General features: G+C 43.3%; 1 protein-coding gene across 3 annotated transcripts in view; it reads right to left on the bottom strand.

The window, feature by feature from the left end:
• Window positions 1-16,723, bottom strand: part of PDIA5 (protein disulfide isomerase family A member 5) — a 140,374-nt gene that overhangs the window by 51,602 nt on the left and 72,049 nt on the right. For all 3 annotated transcript variants that reach the window (XM_081925165.1, XM_081925167.1, XM_081925166.1), the window contains exon 11: window positions 13,757-13,893. In XM_081925165.1, the coding sequence (XP_081781291.1) occupies window positions 13,757-13,893 (137 nt within the window). The remainder of the gene's footprint in view (window positions 1-13,756; window positions 13,894-16,723) is intronic.

Below are 16,723 nucleotides of genomic sequence, written 5' to 3'. Positions count from 1 at the left end.
TGCTTTTGTTCTTACTTTTATTATGTATTTTTTAATATATTGTAATTTTATGCTGTGAAGCACCCTGCGATCTATGGGTATAGGGTGGCATACAAATAGAAGAAGAGGAGGAGGAGGAGGAGCAGGAGGAGTTAAGGTCCTGGTGGATATAAGCAATTTATGAACAAGCAGGCCACCATCAGTTCCATCCTGCTCTTAGGTTCAGGCTGTACTAGTTAGAAACGCACCTCCACATGTGAATCAAATGGACGAGGGAGAGCTTACTGAAAAGTGACCTGGTGTTCAGCTGCAGCATCAACAGGCCAGAAGGCTGGCTGATAGCACAACTCTAATTCTTCTGGGTAGAGAAGGGGCTAGCATGCAAAACATCCACAAACTGCCTGTGTTGCATCCCCTTCATCTGACTTGTCCCTCCTCTCTTACCTCAAGCTCTCCCCAAGTAATATTATTCCAGGCACATGCCATCAGTTTCTCTCTATATGTCACCTCAGAGAAAATGTAAAGTTCCCAGGTGAGGCACATCTCAGCTGGGAAAGGTATGGCCCCCAGTCCCAGGCATTTGAATTCAGGTAGGGTTGTCAATCAGCTAGCAGAGGTGAAGCAGGTTTCTCTGCTGGCCTTTGGTGGGAAAGGGCCAGCATCTTCATGACCAGGGAGTGCAAGCAGCTGTTGAGCAGAGCTGTCTGGATCAGCACTTAAAAATGGAAGTTGCTTCAATAATTTAAAATGGGGAATGTGGTGCACTGCCCAAAGTAATAATGCAATATGCCCAAGGTATCATGCACAATATTCAGTGTCATATAATCAATAATATCATGAAGGAAGCATGGAAGCATGGAGACATTTACACTCCACAGAATTAAATCTTCAGGTGCCCACAACTCTAGTAAAAAACAGTGACACTGATGTTCTCATTCTTCATCCAGCATAGCTGCTCGGTCCTTAAAGCACTCTGTCTATCCAGACCTAATACTTCCACTGCTTTAGGTTATATGACTCTTAGAAGTTATGGATTAAGGGAGATAATAAACCATTTTTATCACCCTCATAGATTTGATTAGGTAACCCATCAAGTTTTACTGCATAACTCAGTTGTTCAGATTTTTATTATGTTCATACCTTATTTACATGATCTTTTGCTATAAATGTGCATTGATTTTTTTTCCCCCAGATGACAATCCTCACCTAAGTCTTTCAAGAGTTGAAGTAGGCAAGGGCACTGCCTTATAGTCCAAGTGATTACTTATACACTATGGGAAGGATGTTGCTGCTGGTGAACTGTGAACAACACTTGTACACAAAGTGTGAAACACTGGGTTGGAGTCAGAGTTACAATGCAATCCTAACCATGTCTGCTCAGGAGTAAGTCCTACTGAATTCAGTGTAAACAAGGCTAGGATTGCAGGCTCCCACTCATACAAGTGGCCCTACACCAAATATGATTAAGTCTGGAACCAATCCATTTTGTTGGAACTAGTTTCTCAAACTATACCTCTGGGACTGATCCATAAAAAGTATACTAGACTTTAGTTGAGGTTTTTCTTGTGAAATGAATTGCAAAACAGTTCTAACCTTTCCACCTATATGAAAGTACTTTAAAAATCACTTCAGATTATCTCAGAACCCATAAATCCTCAGACTTGGAGCTTCCTTGAGCAACTTCAAGGTTGTTAGGCATACACAAAGTTGTTTGCTCTGAGCCTATATTTAAGTCTTTACTGTACGTGACTGGTGAAAAGGGACCTGAGTTACTGGGATCAAAAGGACTATGGGCCAGACCCAGTAATATCGTTTTTTTGTAATTACAGGTAATTGCAGATGATGGAAGAATGGGCTGTAGATGGACAATCCACATCACAATGAGTTTGTATTAACATTTCTACAATTTACTCTTGCCTGAGGGGTTACAATTCTGCTGAAAATATGCAAAATGTGCTCAATTACAGTATGCTGAATTATTTGCAAAATACAAAGCTTATTACATATTTCTTTTAACAAGATGGACAAGAGGGAACACATTTGCCAAAAATGATATTACTACCGGGCCCCCCTTGCCAATGCTAACTTTGTTGTTGTTGTTTAGTCGTTTAGTCGTGTCCGACTCTTTGTGACCCCATGGACCAGAGAACACCAGGCACCTCTGTCTTCCAGCGTCAAAACTTTTATATGCCTGTTGTCTTTGTCCATGGAGTTTTCTTGGCAGAGATACTGGAGTGGCTTGCCGGTTCCTCCTCCACGTGGATCACGTTTGGTCAAAACTCTCCACTATGACCTGTTCATCTTGGGTGCCCGGCTCGGCATAGTTCATAGCTTCTCTGAGTTCTTCAAGCCCCTTCGCCATGGCAAGGCAGTGATCCATGAAGGGGCCATGCTAACTAGCTATCTTATATAGCTGAACTGTTTTTAGTTTGTGACTGTTACTGTGGAAGAAAAATGCCTTTGTGCCTTTGCTCTGTGATTCAGTCTTTAATTAAGCTTTGGCATTTGCTCGCTTTGAGTATTTCACTTAGCAACCTTGGTGCTCTCTTTCAAACAAGAGTACTTGCAAATGGAATGCCTTGTGTTAACCAACCCACTGTGTAACCATCATTCCTATGCATTAAAACAACAACAACAAAGAGAAACTTGCATTATTTTAATCTAGAAGAACCTGGCACAGTTGAATTTTGCATGAGAGTGTAAGTGCTTTAAAATAACCTTTTCAAGTTATGAACTAAGTAAGAATGCTTCCTCTCCATAACTATGTGGACTTTATCATTATCTGATTAGTCCAGACAATGGGCAATATCCAATTAACTAGTTCTGTCAGGATTCCCACTTGCGCAACTCTGCCCAATTTCTGCTTCCTTTAGACCTCCCTTCCCATCCTGGTGACAGAAGAGAGGCCTGACCAGAGAAAAAAAGAGGTATATCACATAAAAAGGGCCACGCATCCTGAGGTAAAGCTGGAATATAATCCTGTCTAAAATCCTGCAGAGCCACTGTCATTCCGTCTAGAAAATACAGGGTTAGATGGAAAAATGGTAGGAATTGGTTTAAGGCAGCTTCCTACATCCCTAAAACAATGGAGAAATCCAGGACACAGCGGCGTGTCAACAAGAGAAAGCCCAGGAAAAGGAAGCAGCAAAGGCAGGACCATCTAATGCCACCAACATTATACAGTGGTACCTCAGGTTACATACGCTTCAGGTTACAGACTCTGCTAACCCAGAAATCGTGCTTCAGGTTAAGAACTTTGCTTCAGGATGAGAACAGAAATCGTCTTCCAGCGGCGCGGCAGCAGCTGGAGGCCCCATTAGCTATAGTGGTGCTTCAGGTTAAGAACAGTTTCAGGTTAAGAATGGACCTCCGGAACAAATTAGGTACTTAACCTGAGGTACCACTGTATAAGTTTTGGGAACTAATAGGTCTTTGTTGGGGTATTTTTTGGTTGGGTCTCTTGTTGTTGTTATCTTCAGATCTTATTGATATTCAGCTTCTTAACTTTGCTATTACAGGGAATGGCAAATAAAATACTGACAGATCTTTGAAAATGTTTGCAATAACTACACAACATATAAGGCTTTGAATCAAGCCTGAAATATATTATCACTAGATTATTAGTATGGCATTTATATTTGCAACAGGTATACATAGTATGTCTGGTACAGAAGCTCAGCACCTAGATAAATCTACATTCAATGCCATCCAGTAAGCCCACAGCTCAAAATCTTTTCAACTTGCTAATGGGAGCCCTGCCAACTTCATTAATGCTCCTGCTGGTGGAAATACATGGGGGGTTGAGCTCCACATAGCTTATGCAGGATGAACAGCACACTGACAAACCTCTTGTGGACCAGCCACTAGATGGGGAGAAAGGCACACTTGATTTCCACAACTTAAAATGCATCCCTTCATTATTTCACCAAATGAATTGTTTGCATTTAAGAACAGATTGTGTACTCACATTCTCTGTTGCTAACTAGCTTCCTACCCACAATTTAATCACTGGATGTATAAAGGGGCTTAAAGGTCACCCCTTCTCCCTGTGACACCTATCCTCTTACATATGTGTGGCGGGTGTGGGGAGCGTGTGGAGAAATGTAATAACGAAGGCCTGATTTGTGGCAGAGTGTAGGATTGAAAGCAACCCTGTGGCCTTTGCATGGCTGGTTTGTCCAATATGCTGGGCACCATGGAAATTACTGGGCCTGATCTACCCAAAAGGCTTTGCAGCTCTTTGAGTTATTACCCTGTGTAAGATGGACCCTGGATGCCTCCATACCTACAATGCCCTTCCCAGTATGTTATGACTTGTTTTCTTTTTTGAATGATACTGTATTGTGTGCGTGCAAGCAGAGCCACCTTTCCCATTGGTCTTAGCGGTTCATTGCGTCAGGGCGCCGGCCTCTCAGGGGCGCCCTAGCGAGGCTGGTAGCTTTGCTGGCAGCCTCCCCTTTCCCTGCACGCATGCCAGCTGCGCCCCGCCAACTATATGGCTGGCGGGTGTGCAGCTTCCCTCCCAAGCCTCTGCATTTGCTAAAGATGGCCCTGCTCCCAGTCGTTGTCCTCCTCCTGCTTCCTGGCGAAAGGCGTGCAGCCTTCCTGGTCTGCCTTCTTGGGCACCCCAATGCTGGAGAGCATGTCTGCCAGCACGTTTTCCTGCTTGATCGCCACCACCACGCTGGGGATCGGGACGGTGGGGGAGGCAAAGGACATTTTCCACCGCCCCCTCACTTGGAATTGGGGGGGGCACTGGAGGGATCTTTGCACTACGGCACCAGATATGCTTAAGACAGCCCTGTGTGCAAGTGAAGACAAGCACATGTTACTCTTGCATTGTGTTTGTTATCAGATATTCTGAGTTGAGGTGTGTGTGTTAAACTACCTCCTATGGAACCTACACCCCATGTACAAGGCTCTAGCCTGATGAGTCAAAGCCAATCAGACTCTTGCCATATCTACCAAAATTCAACTGGTTCCATCTCTGACCTGCCAAACACCCACCAGGTCCTACCCCTAGCAATCAAAACCCACCAGTTATTCACCCTAGCTTAATTTGCTGGCCATGAAAAATTTAAAAATACATTAGTGATTTTTAAAAAGTAAAGAACTGTTTAGGGTGGAAACAGTACACATACAACAAGCCCATACAGAACTTGATGTTTATTTGCCCACCTCTCAGGTAAGAAAGCTATAAGGTTTTTCAGTCTGTCCCTACAATACAGGTAAGTAAATGGCAGCAGTGCATGAAAGAAGAAGAAGCAAAGCTTGAATTGGGCTTAGAGTGAGACAGAACCAATTATCAATGCTGAAACACATCAGTGGAATATGTAGCAAAGAGCTTCTGAGTATGTGCAGAGAGTATCTCTAGCTGGAGCTGGAGTCCAATAACGCCTGATGGACCAAAGGTCCAGGTTGTGAATGATCATAATCCACCCTCACACTCTAGGATCGGAGGATAAGGGTTATCAGGTCTATGCTCTGGCATTCTTCACAAGTTAACCAGTGGGGGTTAAGCAGGCACATATGAACCAAGACATTTCTGTGCCTAAGGTGGGGGAGAGAATCAATGATTGATTTTTTTTACCCCTGTGGGGGTAAAAATCAGTCACAGAATGAATTGATTTGTCAAACTGAAAGAGAAGGGTGGCAGTGGTGGAGAGAAGAGCCCAAGCAGTTCAATTTGAATCCCCTTAGCACTGCTTCCCATTTTAACACAGCAATTGTGGCAAATTGCATTGTCCATAGCTATGCTGAGGAGAGACAATTTCATATGGGAATTTATGTTATGTTATCTAAACAACCAATATTCAAAGAAGCTTGCGAATGCAAAAATGTCCCACCGCATGCTATGCTTGAGAGCTGTGAAGTGCAGTTTATGTAACCAGATCTAAGCAAGAAATTCTTTTGTGTAAATGCAGATGCACCTTGGGAACGCCTGCTGACAAGCAGTTAATAGATCTGGATATGCACCCGTGATTTACCTCAGGGCAAGATATTCCATCTTTTCTCTACAGGATAACATCTCACACATGTTTTAAGCTTTCCCCACTGAAGTGAAACATTTCCAAGGCATTTTAAAAAGATCACTACTATTTATAGACTCTCAGATAGTAGATTTGACACACGCTTGTTTTTCCTTGGTAAAAATGAGGAAGTGCTCCTGACATGGATTTAGAGAGAGTAGAGATCCATGTAAGAAAGAAAAAAAGATTTAGTAAAGCCTTGCATTTTAGGGTCAGACCCTAGTGCTGTTGGTTGTTTTTGTCTGGAACCATCTTAGGACATGCTTCTGCCTATTGAATTTCTGTGCAGAGATATTGTAATGGACTCGGGGTCACCAGGAGAAGTTTGCTTATTTGTTTGTTTACTTAATAACATTTATATTGACTGTAATAAAACAAAAACCCTCAAAGCCGTTAATCAATCAAAGCAACTTTCTCCTGGATCAAAATGGGTGATCTTAAGACCTACAAGTGGTTCAGGTACTACTGGCATTGCACCAATTATTACTTATATCTGAACAATAATCCTGTTGTGATTCTTCCTTGGCCTTGGAAACAGAATGTGCCTGTTGTTAGTCACTGTGCGAAACCATGAAAAGCTTCACTGACCTGGTAAGTGGTGACTTAGCATCTGAACTTCTGCTATGCTGCCCCTTGGTGACCAAAACTAAACTAATGGTCAATGCGCCACTGAAGTTCACATGCTATGCCTTGCCACCTCAGTTGCCTGATCTGCTTGTTCTACCTCAGGCAACTTTATTTACAGCCATATTAACTTGGTCAGATAGATTATGGTTACTAGGCTCGGAAGTGTAAATCTCTTAGCCCTGTTAGCTTGTCAAAAACGCTTCCTCCCCCCACAACCATCACGTTGGGAATGAAATACAGCTGAGTGCTCCTTTTGCTGAAGAGATCGCCAGAGGACTGGGGAAACTGGGTCAGACACAGCACACCCTTTGATGTGCTGCCTCTCAATCAAATCCCCACCCCCACAAATACACAATCGTCTTAGAAACAAGAGCTGAACCTTCCTTTCACTACTATAGTGTTTCTGGTGGGTACAGACTGAGCTCAAAGGAACATATGTGAGCACAATTCTGCAACACACACAAACACCTCCCTATAATATGCTCTGGGGGGGGGAGCACAAAAGGTACCTTAAAAAAATATTCCCTCTGCTTCCCAAAAGGAAGAATGGAGGGAATTGTGTACGTTTAGCTTGGTAAAGAGGAGATAAGATAGCCATCTCCAAATATCGAAAGGGCTGTCACATGGAAGATGGAGCAAGCTTCTTTTCTTCTGCTCCACAGGGCACAACCCAAACCAGTGGATTCAAGTTACATGAAAGGAGATTCCGATTAAACATCAGGAGGAACTCTCTGACAGTAAGAGCTGCTTGACAGTGAAACAGACTCCCATGCAAGATGACAGACTCTTCTTCCTTGGAAGTTTTAAAGCAGAGGTTATATGGTCATCTGTCATGTATGCTTTAGTTGAGATCCCTGCATTGCAAGGGGTTGGACTAGATGACCCTTGGGTCTCTTCCAACTCTAAAATTCTACAGTTCTATAAAGTCACAATGGGCACATTAGGGCACCATGGTATATATAGCCCCTGGTTTACTGCGTATGAACTGATCATGTCAGCTTCATTCCTCCCTATTTCTGCTGGGGAAAACAAACCACAGTCTCTGACCTAGCATTATGGTCAAACCAGGGACCATGGTATTTTGCTCTCCAAAGAAGCTACAATTCATAACCCAAGAACAAACCTTGGCTACAGAAAGTAACGGTAAGCCAAGGATGCAAACCACAAGTTACGGTTTATTGTGATGTGAAAATGCTGCCAGTGGAATTCCATAGAATTTAAATGGTAATAAAATACAATATAAGAAATAAAATCAACAATAAAAATGTAATTAAAAATCACACAGCATCTTGCACAGCACATTACAATTGCCAAAAGAGGTAGAAAATCATTCAGGGATCCACCAAGTCCCTCAACAATCTTGCAAAGGTCCATTGGTGGAAAAAGGGTTTGGCAATCACTGTTTGAGGGTATGACATGAAAATCAAGTTGTGTGGAAAAATAATGGCAGCAGCTAATCAAACCACCAAGGCACCATCAACTTAAAGTATGTGCTGAATCTTACCACTGGAGAAATCCTCCATGTGCCATGAAGTATATATCATTTCAGAAAATGGCCTTGCTTTACCATTAAGTCAAGGTGAGTTACCCCAAAATCTGTTCCCTGAGCTGGGCAAACATTCAAGGACAGCAAATAGCACACTACACCAGTGTTTCCCAACCTTTTTTGGGCAAAGGCACACTTGTTTCATGAAAAAAATCTCGAGGTACACCACCATTAGAAAATGTTTAAAAAATTAACTCTGTGCCTATATTGACTATATATAAAGTAACTCTCTTTAATAGGAATCAAATAAACACAAAGAAAGTATTTTATAATTACTTTATTATGAAATAGTAAGTAAACAGAAATATGAAAAATTATAAAATACTTTATTCAGTGCGCAACCTGGGCCTGTTTGGCTGAACACAAAGCTGATATTCTGGCTGGAATCGAAGAAAGACACACACGTAGCTCTTCGTCAACAGCTCTCAGTCTCTCTCTGTATTTAGTTTTTATAGTAATCATGCTTGAAAAGCTCAACTCACAGAGATATGTAGTGGAAAATGGGAGCAATGTCAAAATAGCTTTGTTTGCCAGAAGGGGGAACTCCTTGGCAGTTTCCAACCAAAAACTGTCCAAAGGTAGATCAGCAAATCTTAGCTTGAAACCACGATTTTGTCTCAGTTCAGTTAGTTCCTCCTGCTCCTGTAAAGTCATGTCCTTTCCACCAACTGATGCTGAGCTATAAGGGTCCCTAACCCAGTCAAGGCATTCAGTGGAGACTGAAGAGAAATAAAATGACAACTTCCCCTCGAGAGTTTTCAAATGTTTACCTATTATCTCACACAGTGCAGCAGTGTGAACACCTTGCCATTGCTTGGTGAGTGTGAACATTTCAAGATTGCCACTTTCCACGTGTTGATGCCAGAGTTGCACCTTTGAACGGAATCCATTTATTTTATCTGTACTTGTAAGCAGGTTTTCATTTCGGCCTTGCATTTCGGCCTTGCATTCATGTGTTCAGTTCATTCAGATGATGAAATATATCTGCCAGGTATGCCAGCCTTGCACACCACTCATCACTTGCAAGCAATCTGACCTCTCATTTGTCAGAAACACTTTAAGTTCCTCCCACAGCTCATACACACGAACCAAGACCTTGCCACACGACAACCACCGGACCTCCGTATGAAACAGCAAGGTTTTATGCTTCGCTCCCATCTCCTCACACAAAGCTGCAAATATGCGACTTTTCACGGGTCGTGACTTTACAAAGTTTACCATGCGCACAACATCATCCAACACATGAACTAGGTCTGCTGGTAAAGTCTTGGCTACGAGGGCCTCACCGTGCAAAAAGCAATGCGTAACAATCACATCTGGATTTCTTTCCTTCACTCTGCTTACAAAGCCTTTGGTGTGCCCGACCATGGCTGCAGCTCCATCGGTGCAGACACTTGTGCAGTTTTCCCACTTAAGTCCTCCTTGTTCAAGGTATTCTGATGTGACCCGAAAAATTTCTTCTCCTGTTGCTTTTTCTGGCAATGCTTTGCAGAAAAAGAAGTTTTATCTAATTGCATCACCATCAACATAACGCACATTGGCCAAGAGTTGAGCATGTCCACTGATATCAGTAGACTCGTCAAGTTGTAATGCAAATTTCTCACTGCTATGGATCTTTTCCAAAACCACACTTTCAATGTCTGCAGACATGTCATTAATACGTCTGGAAATTGTGTTGTTTGAGAGAGGGACTTTGGCTATTTCCTTAGCTGCTTCAGGTCCGAGCATCTCCTCTACAATAGCTTTGCAGGCGGGAAGTATTAATGTCTCTGCCACAGTGTGCGACTTTTTTGACTTGGCTATAAGTTCAGCAACATGATAGCTAGCTTTAAGACCTCTTTCATTTACCTTTCAGTGGAGGTGGAAGGAACCCCGAGGGTCGCCTCCTCCAACCCCCTGAAGCACCTGGCCGCCAAAAGGCTCCTTCCCGCCGGATCTAGTCCGCGGCCCCGTCTCTTTCTGCACCCCCCCTCCATCCTCCATTTATAAAAGCGTGAATAAAATAGTTGCCTTTTTAGAAAAAAAAAGAAAAGAAGAAGGTTCAGTGCCTTTTGCTCCTTGCAAATTGGTGTATCTGATGGTGGGGGAGGGTTTTTTTTTTAAAAAAAAAACCCCACTAGAACCCCTTTGTGACACCCACCCTGCTCACTTTCAGACAAACTTGGATGGGGGAAGGCGGCTTTTCTCGCCCAGGTTTTCCTCAAAGGAAAGTTAGCGGGACCACTGAGACAGCCGCCAAAAGCTGCTTCGCTGATGGAAGGAGCCGTCCATTCGAAAGAGCCTGAAAATTACGGCTAATTAATAATACCAGAGGAGCACCCCCCCTCCCCGCCTCCCTCTTCCCCTCGGGGAAGGGCACCATTCAGTCTCGACTGGGCGGGGGGACCATCTACTTCCCCATCCCCGCCCCCCGGAGCCGCGCCTGGCCGCCCCTTCGCAGGAGCTGAGATCCCAGCGCGGCGCCCGCTGCACCTGCCGGGGGCCAAGGAGGGTCCAGGGCCGGGGGGGGGGAGTTTGCTCTCCGGGAGCCCAAACGCGGCTGCTGTTGCGGCTGCTGCTTGTGGCAGGCTCCACATTGCGAGCGCAAAGCCGGCGAGCCCGTCGTTTCAAGAGCCAGGAAAGAGACGCCGACTCGCCCGCGCCGCTGCTGCTGCCAGACGGTCCGTCCTGCCCGGGCCACCCGCCTCCCGTCGCGGCTGCTTGGGAGGCTGCAGGGCGCTTTTATGAGCCGCAGCCGTCCGACGTTAAACGCACTGCAGAGAGTTCTTAAGGAGCCTGGGATCGATTTTGGTTAATCGCGGCTAACCGCGTCTGGGACCCTGTTTTACAAGCAGCTCGCAGCTCTGCTCGTTTTCTAAGCCACCGCCGCCCCTCCTCTCGCCGCCCGCCTCGCCCGCCTCCCTCCCACGGCACACCAGGCAACGTCTCGCGGCACACTAGTGTGCCGCGGAACACTGGTTGGGAAACACTGCACTACACTGTGTATTATGGTATCTTTTACTACCAGGGGAGTCATTCTAATTTTCTTCCTCTGATACCAAAATGTGTTGGACCTATGTTAAGAACAGTTTGCTCTGATGTGTGTAGACGAATTGCATTGCACTAATGGACTCTTAATATTCTGCCCATCTGACTACAACCTTGTAATCAAGTTACCACCACAATTCTGTCTCCTCTCCAAAAGAACACTCTATGAACATAAGATCTGTAGTCTGTAAAAACAATGCAACTGTATACTAGTTTTATCGCCAGGTTACTAACTCCAAGTCACTGTTGCAAATCTCATATCAAAATTCCCATTAAAAGAAACAAATTAGGTGCACACTTCAGTGTACATGAAGCACTCTTGGCTTTAGTTTGATTTTTGCTGTTCTGGAGCTAGTAAGTTTGCAACCTTTCAGGTGTCCCAAGGTTGAAAGAAATATGAATAAGCTCCTTGTCTTTGCTGCATTGCTTTCAAGGAATAATCTTATCTACTTATATTTGTAAGGTGACTCCATTAGTAAATATAAAAAGTGTCTGGAGAAGATCTTTTAATCATGGAGATAACTGTTTATGATAGCTGTCTTCTGTTAATTAACTTGCATATTCACCTTCACTTAATGTTGCCTGCAGGGGATTCCTAGTAGAAAAGTGCTTCTGCATCCTGGCAGCAGCGAAATCTGCCTATTTAGTAATCACTAGCTATTATCCTTGCCATCAGCAAAAAATGTTCTAAATGTGTGTCTTTTTAAAAGGAAGACATTGGATTGAATCCAGACCTGCTGTTCTGCAAATGGCAGGGCTCCTTCCGTTCATGGCTCAGAACAAGCAGCAGGAGGAGATATCTGCCAGTTTCCCCTGCAGACCACAACACCTCCCATGCTGTTCCAGAGAGCCCTCCAACCCTCTCTGGAGCAAATATTTTTGTGGCTGAAAAAGGGAAGGGAGAATCTCTCTTTGGTCCACAGGAGTAATCCATTCAGTGGAATTTTGCTCTCTGCAACTCAGAAGCTACAATGGTTAGTTTCCAAAGTTCCATAAAAGATTTTTAGTGTGCTGTACTGCATAAAAGAACTGGATTTGCAACAGGCAGTCTGAGCTGAAATCTTGTTTCATACATAAGCATTCTGGCTGAGTGGGCTTGCAAAGTCATGATGAGCCCAGGCCCCCTCTCATCTGTAAAATGGGATCACTATGAAATACGATAACCTCCACAGGGTTGTCCTCCATCCTTATGTCATAAAGATGACATAATTGGACATAAAATACATGTAATAATTAATTGAATCTATATATAGTTTAAAAGGGGGTATTAACATAGCACAGCAAAGCCTAAGTAATCATTTAGACAATCATTTAGAGAAACCTGAATGAACTGAAAACCATTTTATCTATTCAGTAGGATCAAGTGATAATCCTTTATTTGGTCTGTAGCACTTCAGGGGATGGTGTATTTGAAAGTTCTCCTGTATATAAAAATATACTCTAAACATATGGATGCAAATCTAGCATAACAGAGAGAAACTGAATTAATTTGCTTGACACTTTCAAGCTGTTTGACAAAATAAACTGGGTTCTGAATTGAGTGGTTTGTTTTCCTGCTACAGTGCTAAAATATTTAACGTCTACATCTTTCCTTTTTTCATTCGTAGACACATGGGAAACATTAGTACAGCATGCTTGCGGTTTGTCCCATCATAGGGCCAAACCATAGAATCTATCGCATGGATACTGTCATGAACATTCATAGCAGGATTGGGAAGCTATAGTTTCTAAGGTTCCTAGCAACCCTGGATTCAGTCACTAGGAGAGCCTGCTGGATCAGGCAAATGGCTCATCTGGTTTGGCATCCTATTCTCACAGGGGCCAACCTGTGAGAACCTGCCTATGGGGAAACTGCATGCAGGACCCAAGCACAAGAACATGCTCCGCCTCCTGGGGTTTCCAGCAACTGGTATTCAGAAGCATACTGCATCCGACCATGGAGGCAGATCATAGCCATCATGGCTCGCAGTCACTGGTAGACTTGTCTTCCATGAATTTGTCTAATCCTCTTTGAAAGCCATCTGAATTAGTGGCCATCACTGCCACCTGTGGAAGCGAGGTCTGTGGTTTAACTATGTGTTGCATAAATAGCTACTTTCTTTTGTCTGCCCTGAATCTTCCAACGTTCAGCTTCATTGGATGTCCACGAGCTCTAATGTTATCAGAGACGGAGACAAAAAAAACCTCTCTCTATCCACTTTCTCTATGCCAGGCATAATTTTACAAACTTTTATCATGCCACCTCTTACTTACCTTTTCTCAAAAGTAAAATAAAAATAAAAATCCCAAATGCTGCAACCTTTCTTCATAGAGGAGTTACTCCGCCCCCTTGATTATTTTGGTTGCCATTTTCAGAACCTTTTCCAACTCTACCACTGTCCATTTATCCCTGCTCTATGCTCCCCGCAACTTAACCAATTCCTGATCCACAAGATCCTCTTATTCCATGACATCTAAGCTTACTCAAGAGTCTGAGTACACTATGTGAACCAGATCATCTCTCAATATATTGGTGAACAATAAACAAACAAACAAAATGCAGACTCACATGGTGCGTAGAACATCACTAAAACAGAAGGATGCTCCTTGGTGAACTTATCAAAGTCATCATCTGTTAGGTGATAAACAGCATTATCTTCTTCTGACCAGGGAGTCTCTGGGGTCTGTGGCTTAGGTGGCTGAGGACTAGAAACAAACAGGTAAAATTTAGAAGATGCTACAAGGAGAAAAATAGCAGCTGCCTCCGCGAACTGGATCTTAAGAAATTAAAATGATTCTGTATGTGCTAACTTGATGAAGAGGTTACCTGTTCTAAGAGGGTAGCCACCCCCCATGCCCACCCACCCCGACGGCAGAACAGTTTGCGGGGGTAGGTGAGAGGAAAGGGGAGATTGCTATGTCTGGTGAACCGAAATGCTTGCACTGATAACAACAGTGGAATGCTGGATTCCTCCCATCATTTCCCCACCCTTGCTGCTATGATCTTAAATTTATGATGATTTGTAACAAAAGGAACAAATACTGAAGGTTTTGCATAACCCAATTAAGGTTAAAGATAATGAAATGAAATTAAGGTACAAGACAACACTTTGCTTTGTCAATATAAAATAATAATAATAATGGGTGTTTGAATATTAAATACCATTGAAGAGTTTTATCCTACCAGTGTAGTGCCACCAAAATTAAAGACATCAAATGGAGCTTACACTCAAACTACGGTACTTATTTTGCCCCCAGTTGTAGAACTCTGATGAGTCACAAAGATGCCTCTCCCTTTAAACACTTGAAAAAAATGTGTTTGTTTACTCAGTATTGTTTACTTCAACCTTCTGTCTCTTACAGTAAAATACTAAGCACACGGAGTACCTACTACTCAATGTGGCTAATGGACTTCACGTTACTATCAGAGCTGCTTCTTTCTCGGTTGGATTTCCAAAACTTTCCTGGCAATTCAATTTCATGTTTTCAGCCAGAACCGCAGCATCCTTGGCAATTTTAGGATTCCAATTGTGCACAAGTACTCTAGGTTGTTTGGGCAGTTTACAATAAAATTGTTCAAAGAGTATTAGTTCCTTCAAATCACTAGAAGTACTTTAAGAAGGAAGGGACTGCCCCCTCTCGCAAGGAGTCATTAATTCTTCTGATTAAGCTATATATAGATCTAGTAATACAAAACAAATAAAATGAGGTAAAGCAGCCTTGGAGCAGCCTTTTCTCCTTTCTCTTTATATCTGTCCCCAAGGCAGGGTGCTTTTTGGAGACAGAAAAAATGCAGCTGGACTTGAAAAGTATGAAGGAAGACAACAGAAACCTGCGGTGTTCGGCCACCCCCTGCCAATCCGAATTGTATTTTGAATTCAGGAATTTCATATCTTCAGCTTCCTTGCAAAAGGGAAATCAGTTATCTGTCTGCCTTTTGCACCTTCAGAGCACAATCATCACAAATTCTTGGTTTTTCGCACCACTCACATGCAGTAATAAGGTAGGTGCCCCAAAGAAATAAACAGAGATTCTGTATTCACAGGTCCTTTGAGAATCAGGGCTGATAAAAGCATTATTGAAAAAAAGAACCACCCCTACTATCAGCTCCCCCCCCCCCCACTATCAGCCTCTAACAGGAGGCTGAATTAATTGGAAATGTTATTTGTTCCTGTTGTTCTTTTTAATTAGGTTTATTATTTCCCATATAGTGCCTACATATGTTGTCCCATTATTCAATTACACTTTCCAGGCCTTCTTGAGTCACTGCCACAGAGCACTGGACTACCCCATATTACAGACTCCTTTGAGTAATTCATTACTATGCCTATGTGCAGGTCTTACACTGTATACAAATTATAACTGCAACCTCAATTATGGACAGCTTCCAACTAAAGCACGGCTTCTGAATAAGAATTCCTCTCCCCACCCCCCGCAGCATATTGATTTCTTTTAGGGGAGGGAAGAAAAGCGGCTGCATCACTTTGCCTTCTGGGAAATTATTAAGTGTGCATTGGAAATTAATTGAGGACAAACAGCTGTCTTTAGCTCTGGACGACTGAAATATCAGCCAAAGCCCAGAGTGGCTTGTTAGCAGAGATTATCACTGGGAAGAGTCCGCAGCTGTTCTGCTTTGCCTTCAGTAGCTGTCGCAGCACTGATATAAAAGCACTGCATATTGCAGGGATTATCAGACTATAATGTAGGCAGATTGGAGGGAAGAAAAGGGGAGGGGGGCTCCAGACACTTTTAATGTTACACATGTGGTAGCCAAGAGATAAGGGCCTCCACGCAGAGCCAAAAGGCAAAGAGAAAAGGTACAGGTGATGAAGGCACACATCACTGCTAAGGGGTGGTGGAAGAAATGCTATCTCTCTTCCGCTCGCAGGTGCTGCTTTCTTAACAGACCAAGAGCGACATTAATTCTAAGAGCAAAATTTCCTTCCTTGATCCACACAGTAGGTACTCAATGTGCTGAGTATTCCACTGTAAGAGACAGCAGCCTGAATGCCATACAATGTCACTGAACCATGACGCCTCCAGCTCTGTTAAACACCTGCCTCATCCCATCTACAAAGCTCTTTAGCCAAACAATTGGTTATTGGACACATACCCCCTGCCCTGCCCTGCGCTCCTAGTATCCTAGGATGTGCAGTCTCCACAGGTACAATAATCACTGTTTCCACTGACAATTTAGCAACCTATTTACATGGATTCAACGGCTACATAAGTTTATTCCTTCGTGGCTATACCTAGAAGTGCACAAGGCAAGACTGTAAACACCTAGGGATGCCCATGTACATTTTTGCAAAATGAGAGGTGGAAAAGCAAAAGATGAGAGAATGATTAAATTAGGAAAGATTCCACAACTGTCCACCCAAGGATTTGTGAGGGATCAAAAGATTGTGATGCTGCCGAAACATTACAACATAACGGTTAAGAACATGAGCTATGAACTAGATGTGTCCATGCAAACAGGAACTCTTGGAGTTGCCTAAGTCAACTTCACTGTCTTCTCAATCTCACCTCTACTCTC

The sequence above is a fragment of the Podarcis melisellensis genome (genome assembly GCF_964234715.1).
Source record: "Podarcis melisellensis genome assembly, chromosome: 1".
Classification (NCBI taxonomy): Eukaryota; Metazoa; Chordata; class Lepidosauria; order Squamata; family Lacertidae; genus Podarcis; species Podarcis melisellensis.
The sequence above is the reverse complement of the archived record's forward strand: the minus strand, read 5'-3'. Positions and strand labels throughout refer to the sequence as shown.